We start from the raw sequence: 24,105 nt of genomic DNA on the forward strand, positions 1-24,105 counted from the left end.
TTAGAATGACCAAAATCGGGGGTCCTTAAACCGGAATCTGCGGTTCTGAAAATGTACCCACGTGTACTTTCTTCCACAATATACTTCAATGCATAAGCCCCTTCAGGCACACGAACACGCGCAGTATCAAATTCCGGCTGTCTTCTAACCAGCTTTTCTAGCTTCCCCCGTGAGCATGGCCGGAGGAAACCCTCCGAAACAACCTTCAAACAAGCCACCCAATCCTCCACCAGCCTCATCCCACCGCAACAAATCCCACAGGGAATCCTCCGCCACCACCACTCCCTCTAATAAAAAACCCTCCACCTCCGAACCCGGTAAACCAAAACCCAGCTCAAATAATCCCAAACCCCCAACCCCGAAACCCAAACCAAATAATTACACCAATAAACCATCTCCAAAACCCTCTTACCCATCTCCCAATCCCGACCAGAATCGGCACTCCAAGCTTCCCCCTTTCCCTTTCCTGGACCCACCTCCACCACCTGCTTATGGATACCACTTGCTGGACCGCCGAACTATTGTCTTGGCCGACGGCTCCGTCCGGTCTTATTTAGCTTTACCCCCGGATTATCAGGATTTTACTTCATTGCCACATCCGCGCGAATTCCGAGGGCCGGGTATCACGTTTGATAGGAAAATCCCGATGAGCCCGGATTTTCGTGGGCCTGAATTTCGGCCTGAAGTGGGTGGAAGGGGTGATGGGTTCATGAGGAGTTGGAGCCAGGAGCATAGAACTTTGGGTTTTGAGGGGCGGGGAAATGGACCTGGAATGGTTGAAGGGCCCCGGCCAGGAATTGGGCCCGGTAACTTGACTAAGAGAAAGTTTGGAGATGAGGAAAGAGAAGGGAGAGATGGTTTTGAGAGGCAAAGGCAACAGCTTTTGCAGTATGGGAAGGCGGATGGAAACTTAGGTGGGATGCCGGGGGCAAGTAGAGGGTATATGGGAAAAGGGGTGGAAATGAGGGCTGCGAAGTATATGAGGACCGATGAAGTTAATGTAGGTAAACTTAAGCATAATGGGATTGATCAAGTTGCGTTAAAGAAAGCGTTTTTGCATTTTGTGAAGATTATTTATGATGATCCAAATCAGAAGAAGAAGTACTTGGCAGATGGAAAGCAAGGTTCTTTGAAGTGTATTGCTTGTAAAAGGTTTGCCATTAGGATCTTTTTTCTATTTTCAATATCTAGGTTATTTCTGGTTTTGTTTTCACTGATACTGTTTTGAACTCTATGGTTGTATAACTGACTAAATTGTGTATGCTAGCTAAACTGCAGGTTTTAATTGCTTCATGCTGCTAGGGTTTTAGGACATTGAGATAAAAACACTTTTTTAGTTCTTTTTGTTGTGTACAGAGATGGTCTTTGGACAATGTATTTTGTCATTAGGAGGTTCTTTAATTACCCCGAGTAGTTGTTGGTGGATGAGGAATTCAAATTTATTGTTCAAATTTATTGCACATGCTAGCATGTAAAATGTCAGAGGAAAATTTCCTTGAACATGGAGCAGCCATGAGTTGGATTTGATATCATCAATCTTTGTACTTTTGTAGTTTGCATTTCTTAAGGTCTCTTCATGATTATAATGGTGGCTATTCAGAAGAAGAAGAATATGTTAGCATGGACGGTTTTTTACCCTTGGTGTTTATGAACGAAATCAGGGCTCAGTGTTTAGGTTGACTAACATTCATACCTTTTTCATAAAATCCAGCGTATCATAGCAATCAATTAGTATCTTCAAAAGATATTGTCCATGAGCTTCTTCCTTGAGTTTAACTTGGGAAGTTTCGTCTCATAGCAATTGCTGATCTCTGATACTCATGCATAGGTATTTTGTGGTAATTGGATGTGTGTTTTATATGTGCTAGCGTGTTTTTCTGTAAATGGGAATATCAGTTTTTATTTTTCCCCACCACAAGCGACAACATTTTAATTTTGTTCATTTAAAAGCGAAATGATGCAGTTCATAAAATTAACATCAGTTTGAAGTGTTTGAGTTAACCTACAATTCACCAGTTGAATAGGTGATGTTTTCTTGAGCCTTGTTAATTCTATAATTCAAAAATATAGAGAAGGAAAAGATTAGGGTGCGGTTGATCTGAATATTAGTAGGACTTTGGTGATGGTTATTAGCCCAACTGTCATAGTATCTATAGTTGACCAAGCTTTTCTTGTTAGTTGTCCATTGAGGCTGATGGAGGCAGTTTCAGGAGTTTAGGAGACTTCTGGGTGTTGAAAACCTTGTGTCTTCTTTTTCTTGATTGCCTGTGGCATTTTGAAATCTTTTTTCACAGCTTCTGCATATAGCAATCATGGTGGTATTTCTTAACCTAATGCTTTAGACTTCTCCAAATTCAGTCAAAGGTAATCATCTATACCCAGATCAATTTGTGTATTGTGGGAAAATGAAGATTGGTTGCTTGGGTTGGTCAACGTGGATAGTGATCTCTCTAGATTGAGTGGTTTTTGCCATGTTAAATGGCTAGAGTTAAGTTTTTTCTTGATTGTTGCATCTGAAGGTAGTTTTTGGGCCTTTTTTTAAGTATTTAAGCCTGGTGGAAGTAGTGTGTTTTTAATCAATTTATTATCATTTTATTTGAGTTAATGCATCAATGTCAAGACTAGAAGGATTTTTTTTCCCTGCCTGTGATAGCAGAAACTTCTTGAATGGGTCATCATCTAGTAATCTAGTGGAGATGTCTAATATTTTGAGCTCCTCATGTAAATTAAACCTTTTATGTATTTTCATTCTCTACTGAGTGTCTTATTTGTCTTCAAATAACACTGTGTCCCATAATGGATCATGATGGTGGAGAAAGAAGGATGCAATGGGACACATTATTCCCCAGATCAATACACTCCTTTCAGTTCTTTGTGAATAAAAGTTTGATGATAGACTCACTTATAGGTTGTAATGGAGCTAGGTTGTAATGAAATAATTATAAATGGGAGCTTGTTGAAATATGTTTTTATGAATTTTCTGGGCAACAGACTTTTATTTTCCAAGTTGAACTGTTGAACTTCCCCTCGAACATGTCAACGAAGTTGCTTTTTTTTTTTTTTTGGGCTTCCCAAATGTTTTCATGTTTTACCCATCATCACAGAAGATTTACTTTGATGATGCCCATTTATTTAGCATTTTGGTACTTGATTTTAGATTAGGGGCAAAGGGGAGCTTTGTTTTGCTTTAGATCAGTTGTATTTTAGGTAATTGACTTTAAAAAGAAATGGTAGAGATTTCAGTTAAGAGCTTCCCAGCACTTTCTACTTTTACATTGCTGGCCTGAAGATGGGTTTTCATGTATCAATTGCTGCATTGATTTGTTAGTTTGGTTGTTATGTGTGATTCTTTTTCTGGTGACTACACATTTCCATCCTGGTTGATGGCTTTAGGAGCCTAGTTGCTCCAGTTTGCATGTTTGTACAAATGTTTGGTTGCATATATTAACTTCAGGATTATCTTGACATTAGAATTGCTCTTTGTGAGAAAATGTTATTTCCTCGCAGGGTTTCTATGGTTAAATTGTTAGTGAATGTGGTGCACATATCAGACATCAATGAAAATGAACTTTTGCATCCATGCTCTTGTTCTTCGTGCCAGTAATGGCAATGAAATACAGCGAATGTTCTACTGTAACTTTCTTTGTAGTGTGAGATTGTTCCTTTTGAGATTTTTTTTATGGCACGGGGAAGAGAGATATTGTCTTGGTTTATCCTAGTATGTTTATCTTCCTGTATTCAAATAAGCTGTCTGACTAAACTACAGTTGATAGTGGATGGTTTGTTGGGGCTTTGAAGTTTAGTTAACTAGGGCCTCCTATGGAGTTTTTAAGCCCTTGAGTATATACCTGCATCAGGGGATTCATGATATCTTGAAGTCTTGATTGGTCTTCTTTAGAACAATTGCAAGCATATGGTTGGCTGTCATCTATATTTATGGTTTGCAAGACTTTATTCAATAAGGATTAAGTCTTTTGCTTGATTGAGAAAACTCGTGAGGAAGTACTTTTATGGCTCCTCCTTGAATGTTAAGTGACATGATATGGTTATTTGTTTCTTATAAGCCCTTCTCACTTGCGCCTAATTGATTGTCGCGTGGTTAGATCTCATTCGATGTTGATGTGTGCCAACTTTTTGTCTTTTCAAGAAGTCAGCCTTGTATGAGTTTTACATCTGCATCTCATTACATTACTGTGGAGTCTGGCTTCATAAGAGCTGTAATTTTTCAGATCCATTGCTATTTGTTGGAGCTCTGGATGAATATTTGCCGGACTTGATACATTGTACTAATTTCTCCAAACGGGCCAACTTTTTTTTTTTTGTTTTAAATGAAACCTGATGGACACGATGGTGTCTGTAATTTATTTTTTTAAAGCAAAATCTGACAATGGACACGGCAGTGTGGTCCCCTTTGAATGGGCATGGCAAGCTCAAGTTGTTGTTGTTGTTGTTATTATTAAAAAGCACGACATTCATGGTTTGTTAGTTTTTTGTAGTAAAATCCCTTAGTTTTGATAGAGTGTGAGTTTTTTTTTGTGACCTTAAATTATGTAAATGGACCGCATCATCCGAGAGAGAGAGGGAGAGAGGGAGAGTGAGTGAGCTTGAGCGTCGGCTGAAAATTAAGAGATTAGAGAGAGAGAGTTGATAGAATATGTTATATGTGTGAAGAATTTTAAGAGAGAGAGAGAGAGAGAGGGATTTCGGAATGGATGAAAGGAATGTGGGGTGTGCAGTATTAATGAGCTTAGAATGCCTACTAGCTGCTGATCAACTGCTAGTTGGCCAACTTTTCCCCTTTTTTTTTCCGAAACCACACTGCTGTGTCCAAGATTTTGTTTAAAAAACAAATTACAGAGTGGACACAGTGGTGTCAGATTTCATTAAAAAAAAATTTTTTTGGCCTGCCGTGCTTATGAAGCTGGTGGGCTTTTTCCATTTTTAAAAAAAAGTTGGCCTACCTTGCTTCGTAAACACGGTGGGCATACAAGGAGAAAGGCCCATTGTCAAAGCCATACTTTTCCCTTTTTCCCATCAATATCTGGAGAACTTAGCTGACAGATTGCCTTTTGTTATTTCTTTAATATTATTCCATTTCTATCCTTTTGTATTCCACTGCATTAATGACTCTGAATATAATAGACCACTTCATATGGTACTCCTCGGCATGTAGTAGTACATATTATAGTCCATTAATTGCTTTCCTGGTAGATGTTTGCATGACAAAAACTTTTAGGGGTAACTTCTCTTTGCATTTTGAGATTGAATCTTGGCCTGCATTTTGGGCTCGACTCAGCATTTCTTTCCAAATTGTCGTCAATTCTTTTGTAAATGTATTAGAAGTCAAATGATATTCGCTTATTCTATTATTTATTTAGTTAGCATCCCATCGGCAGCAGTTTAGGATGTGTCAGGAGCCTGATGGCAAGTGCCTCACGAATGTTTTGGGTGCAGTCACGTGTTTATCTATTTTGTATGGTTTGCCCACGGTTTCCAGGAGTAAGATGGGAAGATAGAAGTGTAAAGGAAATAATACGTTTTTCATTAAGTGGCTTTTTTCTGCTTGAATTTTCTTGAGGTTAGTTCTAGCTTCTGGTATCCTATTGGAAGACAAATACAACGACAAGTAGGGGATTTTTAAATATTGGCATCTTAATGTGTTTACTTTTCATGGTTAGGCTTTATGGCACAATAAAGTTAAAGGTTTGTGGCCTTGTTTGCAGCTATATATTCAGTAGATGCATGGTTGTGCAGTGAAACAATGAGGCCTGGCCATATGTTCGGATGTTGTCATCTTTGCTGTTTGATATTTCATTTTCCTTTTCTTTTACATTCTTATTGAGAGTTACTTAATAAATCTCTATGCTTATGTTGTAACGAATCATGTATTAAAGATTTTACCTTCAAATTTTCATCACTAAATGCTCAATTTAGTGGCCTTTGAAATAAGTTGAAATCATCTGATTGCTTTATGCAAGACTAGCAAATTAATGATGTTACAACCACGGATATGACATCACTGTTTCTACTCAATTGAAATGATCAAACCTTGTGTACAAGTTAAAATGAAATGAGTGTAGCTTTTAGGACATCCAAACTTGTCTTTCCCATGTAATTTTGGTGGTCTTCTGCAAGCGAATAACACATATTAATCTTCCCAACTCTGTTACGATTCTGATATCATTATCTGAATTAAGCAGAACTTTCATGTGAAAAATACAGGTCGAAAGACTTTTCAGATATGCATGGTCTCATTATGCACGTTTACAGCTCAGATCATGCTAACTTGATTGTGGATCACTTGGGCTTACACAAGGCTTTTTGTATACTCATGGGATGGAATTATAGGACTCCTCCCGATAACTCAAAGATTTATCAGTTTCTGTCTGCTGAGGAAGCAGCAGCAAACTTAAGTGATCTTATTATCTGGCCACCCTTGGTGATAATTCATAATACAAACACAGGGAAAGGTAGAGAAGGTCGCACAGAGGGTTTGGGAAACAGGGCAATGGATAATTACCTCAGAGGTATATATTGCACCTTTCTTTCTTTATATCATCTTTGCAGCGCATTATTTAGAGGCTCATATGAGATTTTAGCCAGTTCTTGCTGTATACTTGCGTTTTTGTATATTAGTCTTTGGGGATCTTTTAGAACCACTTTTTTGTGTTATACCTTTCTGGTTTGGTAGCCATCTACTACAAGGGTTGCCACAATATGCTAGACAGTTGATTTAGTTTTTCAGGGACACCAACTAATTGGATTAAAATGTGCCAGGATAAAGCAATAGTCAATGATGAAAGGAACTTGGGATATACACCTAGTGGACTGTTAGGAACGGCTAGTAACACAAGGAACCACTTCTTAGAAGAGCCTATCGCTTCAAACCAAATCTGACACTAGTTATCATTTCTGCCATTACACATGAGCTCTCTGTACTTCAATAGTGAAGGCATTCTGGAATGTTAATAGTAATTTGCTGAGTTGCTCTCCTAGTCTATGCTAGATTGTGCATTTCATTGGTTAGACCTTTCATTTTAGTTCTGAAGCTAACTCATGTAGTGGAGTTGTTGCATATGAGCATGTTTATTTCATATTGATAAATAGGGAGAGAAACATGAGCAGTTAAGAATTTATGTAGGTTTTTGTTGAAGTAGGTTTCAGAAGATTTTATGCTTGGAATGTACTATCTCCAAAATTGCATAAAATTGTTTTGGTATGTTTGGACTGAATTTGCATTTCTAAGCTCTGCCTTGATGGTCAAGTCCTTGAGTGGTCATCTATGGAAATGGTTGAAAATATAGGCAGGAGTGTGTTTATGATAAAGTTAGCTGACATTGTCTGAAGTTGTTTGGTGATTGTGATGGAGGATTCTTATATTCATCAATTTCTTCTCAGAACAACTTTCAAAGGTAAGAGAAAGTTGTTAACTGCACTTCTCTTAGGCGTGCTACCTTTTGCTTCTTTTCTTTTGGGTAGACGCCAGCCTTTAGATGTTGTCCCTTCTCATGTGAAACTAAGGACCTATAGCTTCTGAAAGGTAATATCAAAATTAAGGATGTTAATTTGTCAACTTGCGTTCCTATAGATATACTTTTAGTTGTATCTGCTGGTCATCAAGCTAATATTGCATTCCATAGGAAAATGTTGGAAATGTGTAATAGGTTTAACGTACTGAATTAGCTCTCCTTTATCTACTTCTGTTTGCCAATGCTGATAGATCAGTGCGATGTCGAAGTCAAAGAAAATGGGAAAAACCTAGAACATGTGTAATTTTCTGATGTAGTTGGTATTATTTTGGTTTTACGTTACATCTTCCTGATTTGCTACAGTTTTCTTTTATGGGGTTTAACAAATAATGGAACTTTATTTGAAGCATGGTTGCAGCTATAGTTGGTCAGAGGCAGATTGGTGTATTGGGAGAGTGTGCGACTTTAATTTCTGTCTTTGGAACATGTTCACAAAAGCAAATTGAGATTTTAACATTTGATTCTGCATATTCAAATCTTGCTTTCAGATCTTGGATTTCAAGGTGGCAAGTCAAAGACCTTGTACTCGAGAGATGGCCATCTGGGCATTACCCTGATTAAGTTTGGTGCTGATCAGTCAGGTTTGAAGGAGGCTGTGCAGCTGGCTGAATATTTTGAAAAAGAAAAGCGTGGGCGAAATGGTTGGGCCCACATTGAGTCGTTGAATTTAGGCAAGGACGATGATGATAGTAATCCAAACCTTGTTAAGGTGGATGAGATGACAAGGGAAAAAAAGAGGATCTTTTATGGCTATTTGGCAACTATTACTGACATGGACAAACTTGATCCCGATACTAGGAAGAAAAGTGTGATTCAGAGTAGGAGGGACTGGATGCCTCCTAAGTAGCATTATTCAGGCAATTCAAGATATTGGTTTGATTTTGAATCGTTAATTTTGCTTCATGATATTTGAAGCGTTAATTTTCTTCATGAAATTTGGAGCTCATTTAACCTCACACCTACTAGAAAAGTATGAAAAAGCAATATGATGAAGGTTGCTTGGTTCAACTTTTTGGGCAGGGAAGGTTTAATGTCCACTTCTTTGGAGCGAGATCACTTAGAAAGATGTTAATCAATTAGATTGCTTGTATCTTTGCCCTGATTCTGTCTGTGGCGGTATCATTGTGTAGTCATACAGGGGCTTTGAGGTTCTGCAATGTAGTGGAATTTGATTATGCAGTTAGTAGCGGCTAAAGATGAATTCCCATGACTAAATTTGCTGCAGCTCTTTACTGCTTTGATGCAGGAAGCCTAGCTTCCTGTTTCTTTTGTTTGAATTTGGTATTAGCAGTCTTAAAATCCTCCTTGATTCCTCTCCACCGCGGCCTGTGGTAGCACTGTTCTTTAGGCTGCCCCAGCTCTCAGTGCTTTGATGCAGGAAGTCTGACTTCCTGTTTCTTTTGTTTGAATTTGGTATTCGTAGTCTTAAAATCTTCCTCGTTTCACCTCGACCTATGGTAGCACTGTCCTTTAGGTTCAATCTTTTCGGTTGGGAAATGAAAGCAGTGGTGCAAGTTTGGTCTCGCGACACGGTTATCTCCTTGTGAATTGTGCACTATCGCCAATATGTGAGGAGCTAGTTCTGCAAGATCATATGGGTTTATACTACTACTACTACTGTGTATGCCAATTTGGTGAATCCGAAGCCCATAAGACCTGATATTTCTTTTCTTCATTTTTGTGCAATGGTGCTTCTGGTGCTCTGATTGAAGGATGCATTGATGCCCTTTTCATGGGGTTGAAACTGTTAATAGTTAACTGGTACAAGTGGGAGATGCATAAAGAAATGCAGCTTCTTCCGGTATAACGTAACCCAACGGTTGGTAGGTTTGGTAAATGAATGCTAGTCTTTTTTTTTTTCTTCTTTTCGTACGGTTGGTTGGTTTGGTGAAATGGATATAGACTTTGAAGGTGAAACGTATACTTTTTTATCCCATCAGATGTTTTAGGCTTTATCCATATGTATACAGCAGTCACTTCTGGAAAAACATGAAGATGCCCTTTGGAAAAATCCTGTTGCAATAGCTTATTCTTTGCCGTCGTCGTCGTTATCTTCTTTTTGGTGCGCGTTAGCAGAGGCGCGGAAAGTCTTTTTTTCCCTGAACTTTTGCATTTGAAATGTTTTGACAGAGCGAGTAGGGCAAACTTTTCTTTGCTGTCATTATATGGATGTTTCAATTTTCCGTCACATTTGAGTCATCACTGTCTTATTAATTACTGGATAAGGAGCATCTTGTCGGCTTTTTGAAAATTACTGTAGAATCTTAAACTTGAAGGGATGGATGTTCGGGTGTGACTCGCTGTCTTATTAATTCTTCGTACTCGTTATTGAGGTAAAAACATGATGACTTGACCATTTTGATCGAACCACAGGGCCTGGAATCCTTTAGTCTTAGTAGAGGAATTTGCATGGTTGTGTTCCGGGCAGAATGAATTATGGTTTTACATGTAACAAAATAATAATAAACCACCACCACCACCACCAAAGTTGGTGGGGTGGGAGGCCAGGGGATCAAATCCTGTTGGCCACAAAAATGTGGCAGGCCAATTCAAGTGGCTTCCAGTCGGGTGCGCAGTGCACTCGTCTGAGTGGGTAAGTGATTTAGTCTCCTTCGATTTTCTCTTGATCCCTTCAGGTCATTCCCTCCCCTTAACATAGAATAATTATAGGTCCATCGTGTCGATAAAAAAAAAGAAAAAAAAGTAACAAATAATAATAACCTGCCACTGCCAGCGAGGAACAATCTGAAACCAACGGATACTCAAACATGGAAAACAGCAGTAATAAATAACACCACAATCTCTGGAGTGGAACAATAAGGGGAAGTACCGTACTAGTATTAAAGTCTTTCACTTCACTGGATCCAAAGAATCTAAACGGAGGAGCAGCTTTAGTTACAGGACACGCATATGATATGCGCATGCCTGACTCAGTTGCTCATTCCATTCCATTGCATGCACTATTCCAGCATCCTCTGCGACAGAGCCTTATCTCTAACACTTCCTTCCTTCCTAGAGATACCATTCTTGTCTCCTTAAAGAATTCTTGTTTCGCTACTTTTGTCACTCGGAGCATGAATCCCACTTTCTCTAGTCCTTTGCATGTGAGAGATCCAATCTCATAATCCTATTCTTGATCGAGATATACGACATTTTGATCTTCTAAATTATTACTTGTATATATATATATATATATATATATATATATATATATATATATTTTAACTTCCAAGTTGTCGCATGCTAAACCGGTTAAATTTCGAAATATCCCTTGATTCTTGGTCAAGTTTTTTTTTTTTTTTTAAATTAAGCTTTAACTTGAGCATGACTTGAGCATTGTGTATTTCAGTAGCGTCATTATTATGAAAATTAGTGTTTGGATACCTACACTATCTCAAATAATATTTTGCTTGCATCATAAACACATTTTCCAACTTACCTTTTTATATTCCCAATCACCTTTTAATCTTACATACATCACATTACAAAAGTGCTACAGTAATTATTTCAAATAATATTTCAAATAATACACTATCCAAACAAACCCGAATCTTGTAGACTTTGTGAGCTTTTTTTTTTTTTACACTTGACTTGAGCTCTATGTTCTAAATTGTTCGGATTATTCAACGAAACAAAATTTTCTACTATTACATAATATGGTGGCATTTTTTCTTTATGACATATCATGTAGTATGTATAAGATAAAAAAAAAAAGAAGGTAATGAAAAAGACAATAGAAATGATTTTGTTGAAATAATAAAAAAATAATAATAATGATAATGATATGATGATGATTTCCAAACAGCGGGATATTATCCTAAAAGATCAAGCAACAACCCTACATCCACAAGTCTACAGAAATGTATGCACTAGACTCTAGAGGCCGGCAATGCATAGGGCAATGTCTGCTTTTGAAGGCCGGCAATGTCTTTACTTTATCTGACTACAACCATGTGGGATGCGGTGGTGGTGGTCAGTGAGGGTTGGGCCACTCCCTCCAACCCCACCACTTTCCCCGGCTTTTCAGTCCCCGCCTAACCTTTTGCTTTTTTTTTTTTTTTCTTCTTCGGTTTCCGGGAAAGTCTTCCTCCCCTCCTCATCTCCTCGTCCTGTAATTCAATAGTCCTTTGTTGGATTCTCTCCCTCTCTCTCATTCATAAGTGGATTATTTACACAAAATTAGTACTATTTATTTATTTGTATCGTTAATATATTTTTTTATTATATATATATATTACATTAGAAAAAAATGTTACTACAATATTTTATTTGAATATTTATTTCAAATAGTAATTTTTTTGTGCAAACACACTCCAATGTCTTTAACATTTTTTAAGGATTTTTTTAAAGATAAAAGTATAAAAAATACGAGAGGTGTTAAACATTCATCCGCTCTCAAATTTGAGAAATTTTGAGAAGAAAAAAAAAATTAGCCGGTTGGAATTGCAATTTTTATGAGTTTTTTTTTATATAGAATAATGTACTTTAACAATTTCATGATGTATATGAGATAAAAAAGTGATTGAAAGAATAAAAACAATCCGCACGAGAATATCAGATCCACTTCATATTGGTCATATAAAATTTAAAAAAAAAAAAAAAGAACTCCTTGATTAAAAAATCCAGTCCTACTAATTCCCAGCAACAACGAATGCTGCTAACTAATAGGGGTGCATGACAATAATGCCTCCAAATTTGGTTTAATGATTTACTAACTCATTTTGTTTAAAGCTTCGAATTTTTGGGGCTTTGGTTTCTTTCAGATGTACGAATTGTCGAGACAAAAAGAAAATGATAGGTTTCTAACAATTTTACCACACAATTATTTTGTCTAAAGGCCAATAGTCAATTTTTTTTAGGTCTAAATGCAGACAAATGATTTTTAGAGTAGACTCTTAAGTGGCGACGCCCGTGGGACAAGAATACCTTAAAAAAAACATATAATATAAGAATACCTGAACTGAATGGTGTTTTAGTAAGTACCAGTTGTGTATTATATTTCTCAATGATTCCATGCCATCTCCTTTCGTTTTCTTCCTTTAAAAAAATTCCAACCACAGAACCAAACCAACTAAACTATCCGATTTGCACATCACGTTAATAGGGAGCACTTGATTGTTAATTAAGGATCAATCAATCAAGCATATCATCTCTTCCTACCACACCAATAGATTGTGGAGTATTACTTTCATCGAGAAATTGTATTTCAGGAAATTGAAATTTCAAAATTGGTACATGAATTAATTTTTACGTTTTTCACAAACACATTTTTCAATCATCAGTTTATCTGGCAAATGTAAAAACACTACAGTATATTTTTTCTACAAAAATTTCTAAAAAATATTAGTAATTCATACTAGACAGTTTCTCAATTCACTTTTTTGAGGAGACGTCGATTTAATAGTTAAAAGAAAAAAAAATAATAAATTCACTTCAGAAAAGTTACGTGAGATAATGGGACAAAAAAGAATACCATGCCTAGAATTCCATGATTCCAACAAAAAAAAAAGTATAAATAAAAATAAAAATTGCACAATGGTAAGGAGCAGAACAAAACAAAGTGAATAAGGTGAATGAAGTGTGATCCAACGGAAAAAATCATTGGATGTTTGGATAACAACTGTGATACAAGAAGACATCCCAAGAGTTGAGTAAAACTTATTTTACAAATGCACCTTTTACCCAAAAATAGTGCAAAGTAATAATGATCTTTGTATCCGCCGTAGTCGTCTTAGTGCTCAATCCTTTTATCAAGACGTGGAATGGGTTAATCCCAATCTACTATTGTAGTGACGACAGAATAATGTATGTATTCGGTTTTTGTTCGTTTGTAATTATTTTTGTTCGCAACAATAATATAATCCTACCGTTTTATAAAAAAAAAAAAAAAAAGAATGAGGTGAACGAAGATTACAAATGTTATTAGTCCTGAATATAGGCTCATAATCATCATATGATGCATGCATTAAGCCGAAATTCAGGTGTTTTCTAATCGCACTTCGCCTTTGTACTTTTTAAGCGGGAAATTGCCCTGAACCTGCACCCCCGGCGCACGTTAGCATCCCCAAACAAGCCAACTTTTTCCCGCAGACACGAGCTCACGTGTCCCACCATCCATCGTCCACGTCACCATCTCGTCCTCCCCTTTCAAACTTCGCTTTACCTTCTCCATCAGGGTGGGGGGCCATCGGATCACCCCCAAAGTCATTCTTACTCCTTCGACTATTCATTCCTACTCTCCTTAATTACTACTACTAGGGTTTCATTTCATCCTCCTTTTTCACCCGCCCAAAACAATGGGTTCAATCGCCGATCCCGGCGAGTTGACTCAGACTCAGCCTCCTCCTCCCCAACCTCCTCCGAGTTTCGATGACTTTCAACGCCAGACTTCCTTAATGACCAGCTGCACTCTCCTCTGGAAGGAACTCTCCGATCACTTCACCTCCCTCGAACAAAACCTCGAGAAGAAGTCCGCCGCCTTGAAAGCTAAGCTCAAAACCCTCGACTTCCAGACCAACACTTCGCTCGACGAGCTCAACCGCCGGGAGTCCACTCTCTCCACTGTCCTCTCTATGGCGCTGGAAAAAGTTGAGAAGTCCAAGGCCGGTGCTATCTTATCTGTCGCGCAGCAGAATGGGGTGAGTAATGGAGCGGAAAGCGGTGAGGGTGAAGTGGATGATTCTCTGGGAGTGTTTCTGAAGTTGAAGACTTTCTGTATAAGGATGGATTTTAAGAATTTCTGGGGGTTTGTTGTTGTGAGGAAGAAGGAATTGGAGTCGTTGAGGCAGGAAATTCCCAAGGCTTTAGGGGAATGTGTTGATCCTCCGAAATTCGTGCTTGAGGCGATTTCGGAGGTTTTTCCGGTGGACACCAGGAAGGGGAACGATAATAGTGCTAATAACAGTAATAATAATGGGAATTATGATTTGGGATGGGCTTGTGTTTTGTTGCTGGAGTCCTTGGTTCCAGTGTTGGTGGATCCGATGCTGGGAAAGAAGAGGATGCTTGTGACCCCGAGTATTAAGGAGAAAGCTGAGGAAATTGCGGAGATATGGAAGAAGAGCTTGGAGGACAGAGGTGGGGTTGAGAATGTGAAGACTCCTGATGTGCATACCTTTCTGCAGCATCTGGTTACTTTTGGAATTGTTAAGGAAGAGGATTTGGGGTTGTATAGGAAGCTTGTTGTGGCTTCTGCTTGGAGGAAACAGATGCCTAAGCTTGCTGTTTCTCTTGGCCTTGCTGATAAAATGCCTGGTACTCTTTTTTTTTTTTTTTTTTCCTCTTCTAATTTTGGATTATGCGTGCATGGGTGAAAGGGGCAATTTCTTTTCCTTGAAATAATAATACTTGTTGTTTTTCACTTTTTTTGTTTTGGGTTGATCTGTTGAATGCTTCGTGGTATTAAAGTTGGTGTTTTTAGAATTACTGTTAAATGATCCCTTTCATTGGATGTCTATGGGAAGGGCTGTAGTACGAGTTTTCTTTTTCTTAGTTTGGGAGAACCACAACTAAGAAAGCTTAGGAATTGAGAAGTCTTGAGTAATTAGAGAGGGAAAAAAAAAAGATGGATGCTTTTAATGAAATCTAAATTGTTAGATCCTGAGGGATAGATGTATGTTTTGAAGCATGATGTATCTCACTGGACGCTTTTAGTTTAAAGTTTAAGGTATTCTATTGGTGTAAACTTAACTCTTTGTCTATGATTTTGCATGCAAAATTTGACCTCGTCCTTTGCTTGATTCTGATTTGAGGCATTTGACTGTAAGTTAAGACAATTAGGAGAAGTAGAGCTCTTTAGAGTTGTGAGAAAAGATCAACCTTGAATGGAGTTGCATGAAGCTTCTCTGCTATGATTTGTGCCGTAAAATCTGAAGATGGGACCTTACTTTGTGGAAGTTGTTACAAAGGGTAACAACTTGGTATGCTTTTGATCTTGTTTATAGATTCAATTAGACGAAGTGGTTTTCTTATGTGGAGATGGAGATTCGTTTAATCTAAGTTTTGTTGGATTATTATATGACTCAATTTATGAACCAAGGATCAACCTTGAATGGAGTTGCATGAAGCTTCTCTGCTATGATTTGTGCCGTAAAATCTGAAGATGGGACCTTACTTTGTGGAAGTTGTTACAAAGGGTAACAACTTGGTATGCTTTTGATCTTGTTTATAGATTCAATTAGACGAAGTGGTTTTCTTATGTGGAGATGGAGATTCGTTTAATCTAAGTTTTGTTGGATTATTATATGACTCAATTTATGAACCAAGGATCAACCTTGAATGGAGTTGCATGAAGCTTCTCTGCTATGATTTGTGCCGTAAAATCTGAAGATGGGACCTTACTTTGTGGAAGTTGTTACAAAGGGTAACAACTTGGTATGCTTTTGATCTTGTTTATAGATTCAATTAGACGAAGTGGTTTTCTTATGTGGAGATGGAGATTCGTTTAATCTAAGTTTTGTTGGATTATTATATGACTCAATTTATGAACCAAGTCGTCGAAATTCAAGTAAAGCATTTTGGTGATTGTTCCTGTGCTCCATATCAATTTTAATGTAATACTCTAAGATATCATTCCAAATCTCGGCAAGGTGTGCCATGGTTAGTTTCTGCAAAGCGACTTAAATCTGTATAATGGTCTAAAGATTCGGTGGGCGCATATTTTGATGACCGAATACCGAATCTCAGATGGATTCTTGGTAAAGATTTGTTGCAGTTTTTTATTTGAAAGCTGTTCTCATGGTTCTTTACCTCCAAACTTGTTTTGAATATAGATGTGCCTACCTGGTTCAGAGCCCTTCCGTGCATGCTCCTATGCCTAAATTTATATGTTTAATTTGGTTTCTTTGTGCTTTTGCATCCCAATTAGAAACTACCTCATAGAACATTTACCTGCTTTTCTATTTTTCCTGGAGTATGCTGTAACAGGTTTTTCTGAATTTAATGGATTAGTTGGATTACATTCTTATGCCACAAAATGTCTTATAGAAGCTAAGCATTTGTTCTTCATTTATCATCAGATATAATTGAAGAACTGATCAGCCGAGGACAGCAGGTTGATGCTGTACATTTCATCTTTGAAGTTGACCTCGTCGACGAGTTTCCACCTGTCCCCCTTTTAAAAGCTTTTCTAAAGGATGCAAAAAAGCTTGCTACTTCTATTCTGGGAGATCCAAACAACACTGGTCGAGCTGCGGTATTGCTCAAATACTATTTTTGGATGAATTTTTTTTTTTCCCAACCATTTTCATCTTAAATGCACTTTATGTTTGGATGTCTCTTCCTGCTTGTATTTGGACACGTAATTCCTGTTCATTGCATCTTGGTTATATGGCTGAGTGTCCTGTTCTCTGCTTCTGATGCGATTCTCACTTGCATACAAACTTCCATGTGGTTCATTATACATGCAGACTTAAATGTACAGCATCTGATACTACTGTGGTATTTGATCAAGGGAGCTCTTATTGCACAACTTGCTTTTGGTTATGGTATCACCCACTTTATTTCCATGGAAAGGAATCAATTTAGAGTGCAAATTTAATGTCTCATATTTGGTCATGCTTTCTCTAATCAATACTCCTTTTTGATGCTTCTACAGCATATGGCTGCGAAGAAAGAGCAATCAGCAATTCGAGCTGTCATCAAGTGCATTGAAGAGTACAAACTTGAGGCTGAATTCCCACCTGAAAACCTTAAGAAGCGCCTTGAACAATTGGAGAAAACTAAGACCGAGAAAAGGAAGCCAGTTGTTGTCCCTGCCAATAAACGAACGCGTGCCAGCAATGGAGAACACGTGCCTCCAGCCAAGGCAGGCCGGTTGACAAATGCTTATGTCTCGTCTTTTCCTGCAGCCCCGACATTTGTTAGGTCTCCCTCACACTCACCATACCATGCTGGTGTGCCAGCTTATCCCTCCCCTCCTGCCATTTATGGACACGGAAGCAGGAGCCCCTCCCCTTACGTTTACTCGCCTGAAGCATATCCTGGAGCTCCAGTAACGTATCCTGCATATGGAGGCTATGGCAGTCCGATGGCACCAGCTTACCAGCAGCCTTACTACTGATAGACATGACTGGCCCTCTGATATGGTGACAACTGATATCATGACCCAATGGAAATGTCTTGTAAGATGGTTTGTAATCACTAACCTTAATGGTAGCGTTATCTGTGTGTTAATCCTTAATTCTGATCTTTCGTTCTGCAACTTGCTTCGTCAAGTGCAGCTTGTATGTCTGATGTTAATGAAACTTGGTAGTACTAGGTGGTTGTGAAAAGTAATTAAAACAGATGCTTAACAAAAAGACTTGCGAGAACTATTAGGAAACTGGTCATGACTTTGCTTGCGGCTACGTTTGAGATGTCCATTTCTCCACCTTGAGTTTAGGTACATTTAAGGACCTCTGAACAAGAAGTGGTCCTTTATGAGTAGAGATAGCATTATGTGGAAGGAACTTTCAGTTGCTAGCGCCTTATGCATGTCTGAAAATGATCTATATTAGTGTGTTATTTGCGGGAGACATTTAAGGCTGTGATAGGCTCTATTTTAGACTGATTATCGATGGGTCCTGTAGGTTGCACGGCTGTATATACGGTGCAATGCTGCTTGATTAGAAAATAATTCATGTTGCAACATGAGAATTTGACAATTGTGTGGTTGTTGGCTATCAGCCTGGTCTCGAGGATGGAAGTACCTTAAGATAGATATTTGTGCTGCTTAAATGAGGTGGGATTTCTGTTGGCCCACTCGGTGGTCAAAAACTTGTCGGATTTTAAGATTTGTGGAGCGACGCGCGGATGCAGAAGTTTTTGGGTTACCTGCAAACGAATATCCAATCGGCACCACTAACTAGACTTTTGTAAATTACCAAGTTTGCCAAAGGCGGTTCCAATTATCCGAATGGAGCCGTTCAAAAAAGAAAATTTACTGAATTGAAGGAATGATTCTGGACCCGTCAGCATAATGATTCATTTCGTCCTATCTGATATGTGACTTTGAAATGGGACAAATGAAATCAATTTGGTCCATGCTTTTGATTAAAGTCTCACGGGACATTTTCGGATGCTAGGATTATGTAAGTTGGACGTATGTAAGCTCAGAATTTAATTTTTGCCCGTGAGGTGGGTAAGTAAGACTTTTTGAAATTTGAAGAGTATTCGACTGAAACAGTTACTGAGAGCCATCACTAGGATCCTCTGAAAGACAAAGCACCGAGAATTGTAATTAACTTAGATGCTTAATTAGAACCGTCTACTTCTTTACGATCCATTAATTTTGATCCATTTTGTTATCACGGGTTCTTTTTGGTACATTCGGTGATAAGTGAATAACTTATTACTCAATTTTGGGAGTGAATTTTGTCTAGAAAATTCAGTATCACTTAATTAATTTAAATGTTCAATTTTTCGTTATCAAACGGTTTGAATATGTTAAGATTTGAATCTATTAAATTTAAATGCTGAAATGGGTTGTGCTTTATATTCTGAAGTATTCATTTAATGAAGAGTGACGTAAAATTTAACCTTGTCCGAGTTATTGATGGAATGATTTGCTTGTCCTCCATTTAAAAGCCTTAAGTGACGAGAATGCCAACCATGGTAGGAGTTTTGAGGGCGTAAGATGCATTAACATAGATAATGAAAAGAATAGCTAGAAGAGAGCACTCAAAGATCGAAATAAAAGGTAAACAGAAAAAAAAAAAAAAAAGTATTGACAACAATCTAAATAAATCATTATATGGTTTGTATAAAAATGTATATTTAAAGCTGATATTGAATTTTCAATTTAACTCGATGCTTGGGCATGGAATTTTCATTAAAGGATGTAAAGTGCTTATTAACAAAGTTTGGGGGTGTAAATAGTGTGCACGAATTATATATTTCTACCTTAAAAAGGATTATGTGACACGGCTTAAATTTGCTATTTTTCCACTGCAAAAATTCTGAATTCAAAGCTATTTTTCCACTGCTCCATTTTAGTCACGCTTCTTCAGAGGCCATGAGCCCATAACAGTTACTCTGGCGCAAAAGATCAAGCCTCTGGTGCCTACCGACTGTTCGATTGTATTACCCAGAGAGCTAAGAAGGGAAAAAAAACACCTCTCCCCCTCTCCAATGACCTCCATGTTTAGAAGGGTCGCGACGACTTTAAGATCACTAGCATATCCTCGTAATCTTTCATTGGCTTATAGTAAATTTTCAAGGCCTTCAATTGCATTTCCTGCTAAAGAAGCTGAATCAGTGCACATCCCACCTGATAATAATCAGAAGGGAGATTCTTTTGGTAATTATACTAACAGAATTCAGCTTTCACCATTGTGTTCAGAGAGCAGTGGACATCATCTGCTGGATTGCAAGATTGAGCTTGTAGATAATGAATCTTGGCAGATGTCTTCTGGTTTAATTGAGGCCTGGAAAGGGAAAACTAAGTTGGGTTGTGAGGAAAAAGCTTTCCTGAGTGAAGAAGAGGAGGATAAGTACAATGGGGTGTTGAGTTATGTGCCTCCAAATAAGGAGGACCCTGATTTTGATGAGATTGAAGATATGAGGATTCGTGGTAATTTGTTTTATAAGCTTGATAAGGACTCTAAGGAGTATGAAGAGCATAAGTTTGACTTCCATAGGAAGAAATCTTCAAAGAACAAGAATGATCAGAAGGAGAACACGAAGAAGGAAAAACAGAATCATAATGTGGCTGCAGGAATTGAAAAAAATTCGATTAAGTTTAAAGATGAGTTGAAAGATATGAAGAAGAAGGAGAAGTTGTGTTCTAATTCTGGCCTAGCCAAGGAAAGATATCATGGAGTTGATAGGAATGAGGATTTGATTGCTGGGATTAATGAAGTGGGAGGCGATTTTGATGGAAAGAGGTTGAGGACTCCCACATTTAATCAGCTTACTGCTCCATATCATGAACCGTTCTCTCTGGATATTTATGTGTCCAAAGGTTCTGTGCGTGCAAGCATTATTCATCGAGCTACTAGCAAGGTTGTTGCCGTGGCACATTCTATTTCCAAGGATATGAAATTTGATCTGGGGTCGACCAAGAATAGGACTGCTTGTGCTGCTGTTGGGGAAGTGCTGGCACAGAGAGCCTTGGCTGATGATATTCACAATGTGGTATATACACCAAGGAAGGGAGAGAAATTGGAAGGGAAATTGCAGATTGTGCTTCAATCCATTATTGATCATGGAGTTAATGTGAAGGTGAAGATTAAGCAAAGGAAAGTCAGGAAAGGTGGTCTCTTCCAACCAAAAACTTACAAGTAATGTCGATTATAGTGGTTAAATTATTTAGAAAGGCACGCACTTTGTTTATGAATGCAGCAAGTTAATTGAAAATTTAGTTCTCTTATTTCACTGTAGCCACTTCAAAATGGGTGATTATGTTTTAACTCGCCCTCAATCAATCTTTGATTAGTGTAGGTATGCGGTAAACTTCATGGTCACAGAGGACTTTTTTGACAGGGATAGACCTGTTGATAGAAAAACATTACTCTGTTTCTGTTGGTTGGAAAATGACTGTCTGATTGATAAAATGGATTGCCAAGAAAAGCAATGAGTTAAACAATGTAAAACATGGAGAGTACTCAGTTTTGATGGCTATGATCCAAGAAGTAAATATATTATCCCAGAATTGATGAACTCCCTACTTGTATCTCCTTGGACCAAGTATGAGTTTTGGTCCATGTTTTGGGCAGTTACTGTGCTAGAAGAACTATTACTTATTGCCTTGCGTTGATAACCAAAATCATTTGGTTAATCTGTGGTGAAAACAAGCAACATGAAAATGATGCTACTATAAAATTTATCATCTGTTCCCGGTCAATCAGTAAGCAGATTATATAGCAAAGGCAAGTTCTCTGGAGCTGTAATAACAATATAGTGCAGGTTCATGCTATTCTCTTTTTACTTGCAATTGATGCTTTTAGACAACGTTTTATTTTCGTGATAATTATTGTCCTTTGGAAAAGAAAAGGTAATCAATATACCTGTCCTAATTACTATTGAGCAGAGCTCATTTGGAATGAACCCCCTTTTATTTAGACGTGTCTCTGAATTTTTATAATTAACAATGCATAACTGCTGTAGGCAAGTGTCAGCTCCAGAAGATCCGGCTTTCTTTCTCCCTGTTTCAGTGAAAACTTCAGAACGTCATGCTTCCAAGAAATGCGTTGAACATAACCCCGTAATTATACAATCAGATGATTTATATATCGGTCATTCAGCAAATCAGTACTTTACATTCTTATGCCCAACAGTATGGTAGATTACCATAACTCAAGCTTTGCAGTAGATTCAAACAGGAGACAGGAATGAGACCGCGAAGAAAGAAAGTACTTTTGTCAGTACCAAATTGTAGCAGCAAAAATTCTCGTTCTACACTAACACTCGAAAATGGAACAGGTATCGGACGTGAGCTTTAGTCATTGGCTGTTGCTAGCTGCAGAGAGAGCAACTCTTCCTCCGGTATAGTCCGAATTTTACAATCTGATCTTGGATAAGATGCACAGAGTAATGCATATCCACGCTCCACAACATCATCGCTGAGCATTCCTTCACTCTGATCAACTGTTCCACTGAGAAGTTGAGCTGGGCAAGTCATGCACACCCCAAGCTTGCAGTCATGCGGCACAGGCAAGCCATTATCCAATGCCTTGGATAGAATTGTCTCATCAGGTTCAACCTCTAGCTCAGTTGTTTTACCTTCATGCTCAATTGAAACTTTGTAAGACCTGGCAGTGCACGACAGGTGGCGATTCAACCTTGGCCTTGACCAGAGGCCGTGCAATTGCAAAGCAGGAACATTGGCTTGATTTCTTGGTTTAATGAGATTGAAGGAAGGAGATGTTGTAAATTGAAGTGTTGCCATGTTCTGCTCTGGTTGATGAAATCTTAGGAGCCCTTCTGAGTGCCAACAAAGGATGTGGTTGGCGTTTAAGAGGATAAGGTTTTGATTCCTGATCGAATTTTTTCAGGATGGTTTAGGCTAATAAGACTTCTCGTTACACTTTCTAGGCAGATGTGGTGAATGGAACCGGGTGTACAATTTTGTACCTGTGTGCTGGCCATATGGTATGGGCCTCTTTTCCTTGGAGATATAGCTACGGGCTTGTCCTCTTAAACTAAAAGTTCATAATGCTTTTGTTTCGACACAAGTTTCATTTTAGTTGTGGTAGGAAAATTCTATTGCATTTTAATTTCGCTTAAAATTATTATCTTATCTAATTTTTGGTTTCAAAATGCATTAATATCTCTCTTCTTGATGTCGGCTAAAAATGTTAACCCAGTTTTCTTTTTTAACTTTTTGGTTTGCTGGGCTAAAAAATCATGGTTTGGATGACTGAAATCAGTGGCTTTTTTCCGATTACTTCAACTATGTTGGGCCCAAATGACCCGGGCTTGTGCATACTTCCATCAGAAACGCTAAAAATGAATACAAAGAAGAAAGGGTCTTACCCAAAATAAATAATGTTGTAAAGAAAAGAAATGATTGGGTTGTATTTTACTGTATTTTTTTTTTCTGTAAAAAAATATCATAGTGATTTGATATATGTGCAGGAGGTAAAAAAGTGATTGGAATTTTTCAAAAAATTGCAATCCAAACGCACTGGTTGGCAAGAAAACGTTGAAAATGACCCAACAAATTCCTTGCTGTATGTTCGTATTAGACCACATCCTTCCGATCTATTTGCTCTACTAAATAACAATACATTAGGGAGAAATTTTTTGCCATAAAGAATAATTATCCAGTATCAAAAAAAATTTTTTTTTTTTTTGGGTCACTAACTTGTGCCACCAACAAGGATCTCGAAGTACAGGACAAACCTGGAATAGAACAAGTAGAAAGAAACAACCAAATAAATCCATTTGCGACAGGCGGTGGATATCATCTTTACAAGTCCCAATTTTTCGTTGTAAAACCTATGTTGCTCTTTAGCCGAAACATCAAAAGCAAAGCTGGCGTCCGAAGGATTTCACAGAACGAAAATGACGAATGACAGTTGCTTTTGAAGTTTCTTTCTTTTTTTTTTTTGGGATAATTTCAGATGCCTCTCTCGAGGTTTCTGACAATTGCACTTAAATATTCTCTAATATTAAATATTATACTTATCTCCCTTATGTGATGGATGTGACAACATGCCAGCACCAAAAGCCTCATAATGACCAACTTGCTCTCAAAATGCCATGGCTAATATTATTGCAAAAAATGTCAAAATAATTTGCCTACAACAAAAATTTTTTTTTGCTTCTTGGCGCGAATATTTGCAAAAGAAAAATTGATTTTGTTATTCTTCAACTGTTATCTTGAGAAGCAAAATTGATTTTATTATTCCTCAATTGCCATAGAGAGGAATAATGCTGAGAGTTTCAAATAGGATGCATTTTTTACACTTTTATGCAGGTTAAGTGCCGCTAAGATAGAGCTGTTGCAACCTCTCAACTCCTTCTTGCTTCTAACGGTCAAAAGTGTTGAATTGTAAATGCACTCTTTGTTGTACTGAGAGGATCCTTACTACTTTTATATCTTTTTTTCTATTTTTTAATTAATTTTTATAAATAAAGTGGCAAATATTTCGTT

General features: G+C 37.8%; 4 protein-coding genes across 4 annotated transcripts; 3 read left to right on the top strand and 1 right to left on the bottom strand.

The window, feature by feature from the left end:
• Window positions 1–30: 30 nt before the first annotated feature.
• Window positions 31–8,744, top strand: LOC113734135 (uncharacterized). The gene is made up of 3 exons (XM_027260488.2): window positions 31–1,152; window positions 6,223–6,527; window positions 8,018–8,744. The coding sequence occupies exons 1-3, from the start codon at window positions 176–178 to the stop codon at window positions 8,374–8,376; spliced, it is 1,641 nt and encodes a 546-aa protein (XP_027116289.2). The 5' UTR covers window positions 31–175; the 3' UTR covers window positions 8,377–8,744.
• A 4,955-nt stretch (window positions 8,745–13,699) lies between these two features.
• On the top strand, window positions 13,700–17,755 carry LOC113734137 (FRIGIDA-like protein 4a). The gene is made up of 3 exons (XM_027260489.2): window positions 13,700–14,783; window positions 16,547–16,722; window positions 17,125–17,755. The coding sequence occupies exons 1-3, from the start codon at window positions 13,826–13,828 to the stop codon at window positions 17,587–17,589; spliced, it is 1,599 nt and encodes a 532-aa protein (XP_027116290.2). The 5' UTR covers window positions 13,700–13,825; the 3' UTR covers window positions 17,590–17,755.
• A 1,249-nt stretch (window positions 17,756–19,004) lies between these two features.
• On the top strand, window positions 19,005–22,707 carry LOC113734138 (uncharacterized). The gene has a single exon (XM_027260490.2). It carries the CDS (start codon window positions 19,638–19,640, stop codon window positions 20,790–20,792), a length of 1,155 nt encoding a protein of 384 aa, XP_027116291.2. The 5' UTR covers window positions 19,005–19,637; the 3' UTR covers window positions 20,793–22,707.
• Window positions 21,716–22,395, bottom strand: LOC113734139 (ferredoxin C 1, chloroplastic-like). Its single transcript, XM_027260491.2, has one exon. It carries the CDS (start codon window positions 22,393–22,395, stop codon window positions 21,946–21,948), a length of 450 nt encoding a protein of 149 aa, XP_027116292.1. The 3' UTR covers window positions 21,716–21,945.
• Window positions 22,708–24,105: the final 1,398 nt, after the last annotated feature.

Source organism: Coffea arabica, chromosome 3c (genome assembly GCF_036785885.1).
Source record: "Coffea arabica cultivar ET-39 chromosome 3c, Coffea Arabica ET-39 HiFi, whole genome shotgun sequence".
Lineage (NCBI taxonomy): Eukaryota > Viridiplantae > Streptophyta > Magnoliopsida > Gentianales > Rubiaceae > Coffea > Coffea arabica.